The sequence below is a fragment of the Zootoca vivipara genome, chromosome 3, assembly GCF_963506605.1.
Source record: "Zootoca vivipara chromosome 3, rZooViv1.1, whole genome shotgun sequence".
NCBI lineage: Eukaryota > Metazoa > Chordata > Lepidosauria > Squamata > Lacertidae > Zootoca > Zootoca vivipara.
In genome coordinates, this window is record NC_083278.1 from 75,358,706 (window position 1) to 75,371,866 (window position 13,161).

The following is a 13,161-nucleotide window of genomic DNA, read 5'->3' on the forward strand; positions in this document are numbered from 1 at the left end:
GGACTGCACTGTTGGCTAATATTTCCCCCCCTTTACAAATCTTTTTTGCACACCCATTTTAGACTTTTCACACCCCTGCCCCATTGTTCAGTAGATGGAAGCATGTCAGTCTTAATAAAAAGCTGCATTCTGTCTCTTCAAAACTGGCATCTTCTCTTTAAAACTTTTATTTAAATCTTTAATGTTCATATAATAGCTTTAAAGTGCATTGTGTACTGGCTTTTTATTTGATGGATCTGAAAGAATCACAGCTTCAGCGCAATGTCATTAAGTTTATTAGAACTGAGTGAAGCTGAAAAAAATACTGCTAGAGCCAAACTAATTTACTATAATTTTATGTGTATGATTCAGTCCAATTTGGAGGATTCCCACAGGCTCAGTTGAATCTTGTTTCATCATTCTTATATACACATGCATATATCCCATACAGGGGGAAGGGGGGGGAATCAACTGTGTGCAGGTGATGTGGATGACTTTCAAATTTGTGCATAGTTAGTGTGCTAGAATTACTATACAGTGGTACCTCGGGTTACGTACTCAATTCGTTCCGGGGTGCAACCTGAGTATCCATTTTGCGCATGCGCAAAAACGCGATATCGCGCTTCTGCACATGTGCAGACCGCGCACGGGGCGAAAAGCGGTGAAAAATACTTCCGGGTTTGCGAAGTACGCAACCCGAAAGTACGCAACCCGAAGCATTCGTAACCCAAGGTATGACTGCACTAGAAAACGTATAAAGTGAAATGATATAGAATCCATGCACAGAAGAATTAAAAATAAATCTGTAAGTAAAACGTTGCCTGTAATGTTGTACGTATATGAAAGAAATCGAATTTATGCGTGTTTGGAGAAATGTGGTTGTATTATGGAGGATAAAAAAACACTTAAATCCAATTGAAGTAGGTGAACCTTTAGCTTGTACGCACACATGCTATCAATTTTAATACTATTTTGTATTTAGGAAAAGATATTTCACCTTTCAAATTTTTTTTAGTGTATGGGCTAATGTATTACATATTCTTTAAAAAAGGAAAAATTGGATGTGGGTATAAGAAAAGATGTGGAAGGAATGGGAGCACCTGAAATAAAGTACGGAGACTCAGTCTGCTTCATACAGCATGTTGACACTGGATTGTGGCTCACGTACCAGTCAGTGGATGCGAAGCCTGTAAGGATGGGATCTGTGCAACGCAAGGTAAGATGTTTTACACAAAGATATCATATATTTATGTTTAATGTTATGCGAATGAAAAGGCACTGTCAGTGTGGCGTTTTCCATTTCAACTTTTCCCAAGTACTAAATGTGTTTTCCTATCAAAATAACAGTAGGCACCGAATCCTTTGGGGGCAGAATTTCATGTTAGAAAGATTACAAGGCGGCTGGTGAAACTCTATTCCCATGCCCCTACCACAATGTAGTTCAATACAACCTAAACAAGGGCTGTTTTTTTATTATTATCCAGGACTCACTGGAACTGAGCATGTAAAGCACTTTGAGCATTTGGGAAGAGTTCTGTACAAAATGATAGTTTTCTCCTTTTGTGATCCTTGTTCTTTGATTTTGTTTTTGGCAGGCTATCATGCACCACGAAGGCCATATGGATGATGGCCTAACATTGTCCAGATCTCAGCATGAAGAGTCACGTACTGCAAGAGTAATTCGTAGTACCGTCTTCCTTTTCAACAGGTTCATAAGGTACATGATTTGTTCTGGTTGAAAAAAAAAATAACTAGCCTTAGCTATACCTTAGTACAGGCAGCCCCAAACTTCGGCCCTCCAGATGTTTTGGACCACAATTCCCATCATCCCTGACCACTGGTCCTCTTAGCTAGGGATCATGGGAGTTGTAGGCCAAAACATCTGGAGGGCCGCAGTTTGGGGATGCCTGCCTTAGTACATATAAGTTAAGCAAGCAAATATTCTTCCACTGTCTCCATTCCCACCCCACCCCACCCATTCATCCATTATTACCTCCTATATCAAATTTTAGACTGTATCCCCCTGGGAACAATGACTTGTCCACTTGTAGTGCATAAAGCACAATGTATACCTATGACACTATGGCCTGGTTTATGAAATACTAAGCTATGGTTTATTTGATCATCCAAACCAGGCCTTGCAACATAGTTTATAAACCACAAACCAACCATGCTCATAAACCTTGGTTAATGTTAACCATGGCTTAACTTTATGTGTAAACCTGGCCTATTTAAATTAGTGGTGACTAACCTTTGGCCCTCCAGATATTATTGAGTACAACTCCCATCACCTGGCACTGTTGAGCATGCTGACTGGGACTGTTGGGAGTTGGAGTCCAAGAGCATTTGTAGGGCCAAAGGTTGGCCACCCCTGATTTAAATTGCCATTACCATACTCGCCCTAATGGGCAGCCCAAGAAACACATGACAAAAATAAAACGTAACATCTGTAGTATACAAAGTTAAGGGGTTTCAGCAGGAAGTTATGGGATATGCACTGATTAGAAGTGAAGCAATGTGACTACCCTGAAACCTTTGTAGGCACAAACAGAATTGAAAGTGGTATTGCATGTGACTGCCCCAATAGCATCAAGAGCACAAAAAAAATCATGAATGCACAATAAATAGAATGTTTGGAGGGCTCCTCAGACTGGGAACATGTCATACTTAAGAAGAGTTGTACAATTCATTTTAGGGGCCTTGATGATCTCAGCAAGAAAGCAAAGTCTTCCACAGTTGACTTACCCATTGAGTCAGTCAGCCTTAGCCTCCAGGACTTGATTGGATACTTCCATCCACCTGATGAGCATCTAGAACATGAGGACAAGCAGAACCGCTTAAGAGCACTGAAGAATCGGCAGAATCTCTTCCAGGAAGAGGTAGCAGTCTTGGTTTGCCTTTGGTGCATTACTTTTGGGACAGGTTAATAATTCTTTCAGCTTGACATAATGATTTGCATAAGGTTCTTTGAGTCAGGCTTTTGTTTGTTTGGAAACAAAACATGCCAGAAAGAAAAAATCCTTCATGTTTTGAAAAGTTTGTGGTTTTGTATCCCCTTGTATTATGTGTGTTTTTGAAGGCAAACAACTTTAGGGGAGGGCTGTGTAGGAATTTATCTGGTCATCTAATTTTGCAAGCGTATGGAAGCATCCTAGTTGGGTGACAGAAGAACTGCTTGCTCGTCTCAAAGAACAGTCATAACACTAAATCATTTGGGATGTAGTCCTAAGCCATAGTTTAGCATTCAGCAACAGTGAGCTTCATGCTCACACACTCATTATGCTTCAACTGATAACTCTAGTTAATTAAGCTATGATTTGCTGAAATAAGTCAGTATAATAAACTAGTTCTATCTTGGCTTGTTAACTGAGAACTCTAGTTAATTTAAGTATGATTTGTTGAAAGAAGTCAATATCATAAACTACCTTGGCTTGTTGCAGTGAGCTATAATTTAGTTTAGCACTGACATACTGCTTAATCATTAGCATTTCTCTGCATTTATTAAACTAATCTCAGTTTGTCCATTTCAAATGTAAGAAAAAAATCTCGGTTGGTAAGAACAAGAAACATACTCCTTGCAGCCATTCCAGGAGAGGCGAGTGGGTAGTTTGCAACTGTTCATAGAGTGTTAAAGTATGCTTTATGCTTTAATGCAGAGGTGGCAGACCTGTGGCTCCCCATAGGTTGCTGAACTTAGAAGTCCCATCATCTAGGACCATTGGTGATCTGTCAGGCCACAGGTTACTCACCTAAACCAGACTTCTGTGACCGAAAGCTTTTCCCCCAGAAAAAAAGGCTAATGCTTGCAAATGCATTATTCCAAAAAATGCAGCGATTCAGGGAGTGAGAGCTGTATCAAGCTTGAACAAATACAAGAATAAGAACTCTCCAGAGAAGGAATAAGGTTGTCCTCAAACAGGGCACATGTGGGCACCACAGTGACCTTAGAAACCCCCTTATCACCTACCAAGGCCCCTCCCATTTTTTACATTAAAAAATTAAAGTTTTGTGGCTTTTTGGTATTTTGTGGGGTTGCTTGTTTTTAGGGGTATAGCATGATTTTTGGGTTTGTGTTTTTATTTATTTTGGGGCGATGTCAGCATTTTGCATACATATGCCTATATTGTTTTCTTTTCCCTTCTCCTTTGTTTTATTGTTTGTACCCACAAAGCTCATTGCAAGTTATATTTTCCTGTTACAACAACTTCTAATTACTTGAGATAAGCGCTATTTCTCTTGTAGGGTATGATCAACTTGGTGCTTGAATGCATTGATCGCTTACATGTATACAGCAGTGCAGCTCATTTTGCTGATGTAGCTGGGAAGGAGGCGGGAGAGACTTGGAAATCTATCCTAAACTCATTGTATGAATTACTAGGTAAGAAATGCATTTCAGAAATGGCGATTTTTGTTATCCAAACACAAAAATATGCTAATGAAACCCCATAGGGTGGAATTCAACATTGTGCTATTACAGACATTTCATCTGTGCAAGCATTCCAGCTTACCAAATAGAATGATTCCCCTTCCTCATGTGTTGTTCTGGGTTCTACGGTCCCAAACCATTTTAGGGGGTGTGGGGTGTCTGTGAGGGGATGGGGGGGGATCCTTGTTGCACAAGCAGAAACCCTTGCTTAGGGCTTCAATTGACTGAGTTTGTTAGGTGAAGCCCATTCTATATGTTAAAAAAGTTATATAGGGTTTTCTCATAAGAGAAAATCTTTGCAGGGGATAAATCTCCAACTTGCTTAATTGAAACATCTCATGCTGAATAAAGCTTAAATACTGCCCTACAAGTGCTTTTATTCATTATTTTGGTTTGGGCCAATATTTAGGAATATTGTTCATTCAGTCCTGTTTTCCATAAGCTATAGCTAAGATGTATAGTTGATAGCAGATAGCTGATGTTTCCATTATTCATAGCCTTTAATATATACCAGATACATTATCAGAATGCAGACTGAAAGGAAATCTTTATACAAAAGAAAAGTGTTTCTATCCATGTTGTGGCTAGCCATCAATTTAATTAAAAAATAATATGTAACAAACTGATTGCATTTTCCACCCAAAGGAAAATGTTTTTAGTGATATTTGATAGTTTCATAAATATATTGCTATTGAAAAAAGTTACAAATATATTACTTCATAAGACAGTTTAATCACTCTCAGTTACTCCACAAATTAAATATAGTGCTAATATAGTTCATTTCTGTGTGGGAAGGTGAGACTTGTGAATATATAATGAATTATGTTTCCCAGTTCCATTATTAGTAATACATTTCTTCTACAATATTATTTTCTAGAGTAGCTCATAGAACTTATTTTCCTCTCCTGGCACAATAGGTCCTCAGGGAATTTCTGTGTTCCACAATTAATTGTAGAGTTTACCTGGTCTGTGGTAAAATTAGCTGCAGCTGTGATGTTTCTAAATTGGGAGTTTATTAAGATTCTTTCTTGATTGCTATTTTAGCTCTGAAGCTTGGACTGTGTAGGATGACAGAAAGATGGTTTGTCTTGGATGACGATGACGATTGCTTTTTCTTTTACATAGCTTCAAGCCATTTTGTCTGGTGATTTATACCAGGGAATAGACATGCTGTTGAAGTTGACAGATCTAGCAGTGAATTTTAGGATCTGGGCAACACTAATTTACAAGGAGAGGACAGCATTAGAAATTTCTGAATTTTTCTCCAGAATCCAAGTCAGAGAAGACTAACTGGCAGAAGGGATGCTTACAGATAAACTGATGCTGGCAGGAGTGAGGGAGAGGAAGGTATCCCATGAGGAGTGCCCAGGGCTCCCCGTGAAGGGACATTTCCCACATTAGTTCTTCAAAAGAAGCTAGTCTTAGTAAAAGTAGATGTGGGAGAGGCCTTTGGACTTGACTAAGCAGTTCGTGTAGGTCTTGATGGGGGATATTTTCCCGTTTCAATTTAATACACAGGAGTCAGGAAGGCATTCAACATACTTCCTGATGGAGCATAAGCTCCGAGGAAGGTTTGCCCAAGCAAAGTGACGTGGAAACATAATTTTGTAATGTGAGTTGGTCTTTCACCATATAGAATAAAATATAAAGTGTGTGCTATTCAGGATGGGTTGCATGGAAAACTCTGCCTATGTGGTGACAAAGTCTATGAATGTTCCACCTTTTGTAGAGATGACTTAAGGCTGCAATCCTAACCCCACTTAAATAGGAGTAAACCCCATTGATATGAAAGTATTTCCTTCTTAGTATACAAGGTTTGGATTACAGTGTAAGACATAAGGTCTGTATTAACTAATGTGATTACAATGCATATGACAGTTTGGTAAAATAAAAAAACTAATCACTCTTTTCATTCTTTTCAGCTGCTTTAATTAGAGGGAATCGTAAAAATTGTGCCCAGTTTTCTGGCTCTCTTGATTGGCTCATTAGTAGATTGGAGAGACTGGAAGCATCTTCTGGTATGTATTTTTTTAAAATCAAAACTAGACAGCCCATAAAAAAATCCCTTGCTTTCCGTGTTATGCAATTTCTTTTTGCTTGTTTGAAGCTGCTGTTCTCCAGATCTGCTGCTGTGTCTTTTTAAAAATAAAATGGCAAGCGTGTGTTAAGTTCTACTCTTTGGGTAAGAAAAAAACACGCATTGTTTTTTAAATCACAGAAGATACATGGGCAGGAATGATTTTAGACAACTTAAACTGGGATTGCTGTGGTATAGATACATGCATAATCTTGTGAATATGCAAGAGTTCTATTAATTTCAGCTGAGAATATTTAAACCGGGGGCTGCCTGTTTACACCACACTTCCTTTTCTGTAACTTCCTCTATTGCACAGAGACCACCTTGTGGTTCACTCCCCACCCCGCTCACCATATAGCAGCTACTAATGCCCCCTGGTCCATGGGGTCACGAAGAGTTGGACACAACTAAACAACAACAAGCCCCCTTTTCACACACACTCAGTTCTGAACCATCCAGCTCCTCCTATTCTGCAGCTTCCTTTGTACCTGGCCTTTCACTTCACCCTGTTCCTATGCCTCTTTCTCCCATCTCCTTTACCGACAACCCCCTGCCCAAGACACCTTGCAACAATCCTTGCAATGCAAAAGAAGCTCCGTCGAACATGTGCAGGGTGCCTTCCTCCCCCCCCCACTGTGGTGCCCCCCACCCCACGGCTGATCTTCTTAGTACACTCCATTATCATTCTCTCTTTCTCTTCCACTCGCGCCATCTCTCCGCAAGATCTCCTTCAATACATGCTCATTAGCCTCCTCCCCTCTACCTCCCGGTAAGCTGCAGTGATGTGACCAAGCAGAGTTCAGGTGAGCAGCAGCAGCACCACCAACAACCACACTTTCCACTGCTGGTTATGTCCCATTGATTCCAATGAGACTTGAAATAGCATTTTCTTGGATGATGCCTATTATTTCTTGAAAAATGGTACATTATTTTTCTTAGCATACATAGAATAAAAATATAAACTGGCAGCCATTTGAGACTTTCATATCATTTTTTGTTGTTGTTCTAAATGGTAATAACTTGCTACAAATTAGAAGCTGATTCCAGTTTGGATTATGAAGCCAAGAATGGTGGAGTGCTCTACAATTTTTTTTTAACTCAACAGAGATAATTGTATATGATTACTTCATTAAAAATGTAATTGGCCTTTGGGCTTTAAGATAAAAATCAAATGAACAGTTTAGATTTTAATTAAAGTAACAGTTTAGATTCTCCCCCACATTATCTTCTCTCAAATTAAAAGAGGAACATTTTGAAAATACTTTAATGATATGTTTGCCCTTGGGGACACTGGGTATAATTTTGGGAAATAATATAGATAAAAATGGTCTTTTTATTATAATTCAAAATTATCACACTATTTAATACTTAAATCAGTCAAACCTTTATCTGTAAATAGAATTAGTTTCAGGCAATGAGCTTATCTGTATGATAAGCAAACCACTGATGTATTTTCTGTATTTTGTTAAGAAGCATTACCCTTCTGGCAACAGGAGGAGATACAAAAAAAGTCCTGTTGGTCAACTGCTGATTGTCTCTGATTGTATCTCTGCTAAATAGGAAAACTTGCAAGTAGTGCACAAAACGAATTGCAATTGCTTTGTTGTAAAATGTAATTAGTTTGACCACTGTCAGACTTGATGATCTCAAGGATAATTTCAAATTTCTTAGCTGATAATTCTGTGAACCATCTTGTAAACAAAATGATATCTAATATAGAGAGTTTCCCCACCCCATTTATTTCCTCTTTCTGGTGGGCATGGGAAATCAGTTGATCACATGATTTGGAAGGATTACATACAACCTGTGATGTTGTATGTTCAGGCTTCTTTTTATGCCATGTTACAGCGCTGACTGTAGCAGCAACAGCTGGCAGTAATTAACTGTATGCCACATCCTTGCTCCTGCTATATTAAGAGATCTGCTAGACAATTGTGCCTGGACCTAGTGCAACTTGTCTTAATGCAGCATTGCACGAATCTTATTTAAGTTTAATGATACTTAATGGCACTGGTTGCTGCTTCATTTGGCTGGTAATTTTGGTTAATTGAGAGGTCAAAGGTGATTCAGTGCTGCATCCTACTGCTTCCTACATCTTCATTATCTCAATTTTCATGTGATTAGTTTGCTCATTTTATAGGAGCATCTTTCACACACCCCTTGTGATATGCAGAAAATGTATGACATTTTCTCTTTTCTACATACTATTACTCTTCTCCAAGAATACATCACATTGTAAGTTACAAAACATTCCCTACTGCAGCACTGGGAATCCCATAACTTACTACACCATTCCTTACATTTACATCGTTTACTTACACCTATAATTTGTGAAATTTAAATTATTTATATGCTGCTTTGCAGCTCTAAAAATGGGCTCAGATAATAGCACACTAAAACAAATTAAAACAAAACAAAACTGAGCACATAATTGTGAGGCACATTTTCCTGTAAGCTGTATTTGGGCCAATCTCTTTCTATTACCTCGACAGTGTTAGGCATTTAAAATTTTGTGGTACATTACCACAAAGAATGAAAGCTATGTCTGTATTCCATCATTGACAAAAATTACAAAAGATTACTTAAATTCCTAAATAACAAGGAGATGCAAAACTGAATTATTCCTACCCCTACTACATAGCATGTTGGCCAAAATTTGAAACTACAGAATTAGGTAGTATAAGAGCTGTTCAGATTTAATCACATATAAGCTATCAGTTAATTGTGCAGCCAATCTAAAAGAATTAAACAAAACTGTAAAGTTGTAGACTTAATTTCAGTTCCCTGCTTGTAGTGCCTATCGGCGAGATTTAAGATGAATGAAGTATTTTTATTTTATGTTTAAATTTCCATTCATAACAAGATTGATTACAGATGCCCATTCTTAATTGTGCAGTATTCACATTAATCTTGTTCTTCCTGTTTTACCATCGTCTTGTTTCATCCATATGCTATATGGATTCTTATTCCATCCATATAGCTTGTGGGAGGATATATCTTATGTATGATTGTGAGATAATTTAAACAATAAACTGGTCTTTCTTGTATTTATGTTTTTAGGCATTCTTGAGGTTTTGCACTGTGTGTTGGTGGAAAGTCCAGAAGCTTTAAATATTATTAAAGAAGGACATATTAAATCAATTATATGCCTTTTGGACAAACATGGAAGAAACCATAAGGTATGCAATGCAGATTTGGATGGAGAGTGTGGGATGAGTAGCTGGTTTATGAAATATCTCAGTGGGTGGGTTTAATATAGCAAGGGAGACTCTTTACTGTTTTACACTTGGTGTTTTTAAACAGTATCATGGGATCTGAGAACCATCTTAATCACCATCTGCATCATTTCTTTCCCAGGTGTTAGATGTTTTATGCTCTCTCTGTGTGTGCCATGGAGTAGCTGTGCGGTCTAATCAGCATTTGATCTGTGACAATCTTCTGCCAGGACGAGATCTCCTTCTCCAGACACGTCTTGTCAACCATGTGAGCAGGTAAAAAATTGACTAGAATGTGTGTGCAATCTGTATATAAAACCAAGAACAAATCAAAATGATTTTTCACATGTTGACAAATATAATGGTTGCATTCGTTAAGAGACAATCTGTTTATTCCCCCCCCCCCTTCTGCTAATATTTCTAAATTAAATGCAGTGTTTTTGCACCTCTTGAAGACATAACCTTTGCTCCCAGTTTCTTTTTATTGGTGATGTTTGATTTCAAAGTATGGTAGTATATTTGACCTGGATTACTGCTGTATTTTATTGTGCTGTGGATTTTAAAATAGGTTTACAATTATTTATTTTGCTGTTATTTTACTTGTGCATGACCTTGGGATGCAACATGAACACTGTTATAAAGATGTCTAATTAAAATAATATTTTATTACTATTTTACTACTATTAAATTGTATTATTATTAAAAATCCATTATATTAGAATAATTAAAATTTCAAAACTTGAATAGGGTTTTATAGAGGCAGTAGCAAATAGTCTGTATCTGCATTGCTTTTACGTATGAAATGTGTTTTTATTTGTTATATTTCTTTGAGATATTTAGTAGGATGTAGTTCATGAATTGAATGAATGAATGAATGAATAAATAAATAAATAAATGATATGCAAAAATGGAGCTAGTTGTTGGTTAATTGTTATTTTAATGACTGTTCTTCATTTGTTGTAATTTGTCTTGGGGTACAGATCCAAAGAGCAAAAGGAGGGTTTAATAATGCTTTTAAAAAACACGAAACCTTTCTGATGCATCTTTTCCCCTTGTATTCAGTATGAGACCCAATATTTTCCTTGGAATCAGTGAGGGCTCTGCTCAGTATAGAAAATGGTATTATGAGCTAATGGTTGACCATGTTGGACCGTTTACGACAGCCGAAGCTACTCACCTTCGTGTGGGCTGGGCTTCAACAGAAGGCTATTCACCCTACCCTGTGGGTGGAGAAGAATGGGGAGGAAATGGTGTTGGTGATGACCTATATTCCTATAGTTTTGATGGACTTCATCTGTGGTCAGGTAAGGCAAATAAAATACCTTAGCTTTGTTTTTAAAACACTTAGCCGTTGACTTCTTTATTTCAGCCAATATGTTTATCTACCATTCTCCAATTCGCATTTGGGGGGAAGAGCCATGGTTTTTGCAGGGCTGGGAAAGAGTTATTTCTGAAACTCTGGAGGGCCACTGCAAGTCATTGAATAGAGAACATTGGTCTAGATCAGGCATCCCCAAACTTCGGCCCTCCAGATGTTTTGGACTACAATTCCCATCTTCCCCGACCACCGGTCCTTTTAGCTAGGGATCATGGGAGTTGTAGGCCAAAACATCTGGAGGGGCGCAGCTCGGGGATGCCTGGTCTAGATGAACCACTGTTCTTTTTTTCCCTTGTTTTTATAATTAAAATTTTTATTGGATTTTTCAACATCACAAGAGCAAAAACAAAAAAATTGAAGAAAGAAATACTCCAGTGTTCTGAGTAGGTTGAAGGCAGCTTCCTGAGATTTAATACTGGTTTTCCTCATGGTTTTTTTTTTTTGTGTTAATCTGTATTGATTCTTCTTTGGCTTTGTACCAAGTTTTCTGAAAGCAGCTTTTCTTACACGAGGCTGAACTTTTGTTCTAATTATATTTACTCTTATATCCTAGGTTGTGTAGCAAGATCTGTGAATTCTCCCAACCAGCATCTGTTAAGGACTGATGATGTAATCAGCTGCTGCCTTGATCTGAGTGCTCCAAGCATTTCATTCCGGATAAATGGACAGCCAGTCCAGGGGATGTTTGAGAATTTCAATACAGATGGCCTTTTCTTTCCAGTTGTCAGCTTCTCTGCAGGGATAAAGTTAGTACTCCATCTTGTCATTTTCAGCGAATACATTGCATGTTTTCCTTGCTTATTGTCTTATTAATTTAATTTTGAAATTTCGGTTCTATGCATAGGACTTATTCTATGGGTTAAGCCAGATGTGTGATTGGATCTTCTGATTTTTCTTTTTATTAACAACTTTTCACAAATTGGATACGTATGGTGACACTATGGGTTTGATTCCTTGGGGCGGTGAATCACACCACTCAAAACCGGCTAGACTTGCACTGCTAGGAAAAAGCACATGGTACCTGTGGAAGTGGCGCAATCGCCAGCAGGTGATTTAGACCTGGGAAATGGTCTAGGAAAAAGGGGTAAACCTTTCAGCATCGTGGGCCAATCAAATTCAACCTCCTGCAACTTTATATTGTGGATCTTCTGAATTGAGGTTCCGAGAGAGAATTCCGAAAAGAGTCCTGAAGATTTAATTCACCTGTATCCATAGTTAGTTGCTTTTTCCTTTACGTAGTCTTTCTGCTCAGTCAAGCTTTGGGTTGTTATATAGTGTTATTTAGTTATATAGTGCTTTTCCTAAGAGCTCAAAGCACATGACATGTTCCTAAGAGCTCAAAGCACATGACATATATTAACTGATACATCTTTACCCAGGCCCACATGTTGTTCAGTATTAATATTCCCATCTTACAGATGAGGAACTGAGGCCAAAAGATACCTAACGCTATACAATGAGTTCATTCTGTGCCGGTTCTGCCTCATAGACTTTGCTCTTACTCACTACTACACTAGTCCAGTGATGAAGTGATGATATAATCACTGGTTTTTTTAAGTTTTAATTTTATCCAAAAGCGAGTTTGCCAAATTAATACACCCTTAAAGGTAAAGGTAAAGGTTAGGTCCAGTCGTGACCAACTCTGGGGTTGCTGCGCTCATCTTGCTCTATTGGCCGAGGGGAGCCGGCGTACAGCTTCCAGGTCATGTGGCCAACATGACAAAGCTGGTTCTGGTGAACCAGAGCAGCACACGGAAGCACTGTTTACCTTGCTGCTGGAGCCATACCTATTTATCTACTTGCACTTTGACGTGCTTTCGAACTGCTAGGTTGGCAGGAGCAGGGACCGAGCAACGGGAGCTCACCCCGTCGCGGGGATTTGAACCGTCGACCTTCTGATCGGCAAGCCCTAGGCTCTGTGGTTTAACCATAAATATTCTTCATTTATATCACATATAAAATTAATAACCTGAACTAAGCAGTAGTAACGCTAAATAGACCACAGGTAAGACAGAAAGTAGGAGAAGATAATCACAGCCTCGTGTAGATGCAGTCGCCATTAGGAGGGCCGCCTTAAGCATGTCGG

The 13,161-nt window shown here is 38.5% G+C and overlaps 1 protein-coding gene across 4 annotated transcripts in view; it reads left to right on the forward strand.

The window, feature by feature from the left end:
• RYR2 (ryanodine receptor 2) overlaps positions 1–13,161 on the forward strand; it is a 252,654-nt gene that overhangs the window by 97,220 nt on the left and 142,273 nt on the right. For all 4 annotated transcript variants that reach the window (XM_060272866.1, XM_060272867.1, XM_060272868.1 and 1 more), the window contains exons 11-19: positions 1,031–1,195; positions 1,575–1,696; positions 2,675–2,858; positions 4,222–4,357; positions 6,328–6,423; positions 9,543–9,661; positions 9,840–9,973; positions 10,760–11,001; positions 11,629–11,821. In XM_060272866.1, coding sequence (XP_060128849.1) covers positions 1,031–1,195; positions 1,575–1,696; positions 2,675–2,858; positions 4,222–4,357; positions 6,328–6,423; positions 9,543–9,661; positions 9,840–9,973; positions 10,760–11,001; positions 11,629–11,821 — 1,391 coding nt within the window. The remainder of the gene's footprint in view (positions 1–1,030; positions 1,196–1,574; positions 1,697–2,674; positions 2,859–4,221; positions 4,358–6,327; positions 6,424–9,542; positions 9,662–9,839; positions 9,974–10,759; positions 11,002–11,628; positions 11,822–13,161) is intronic.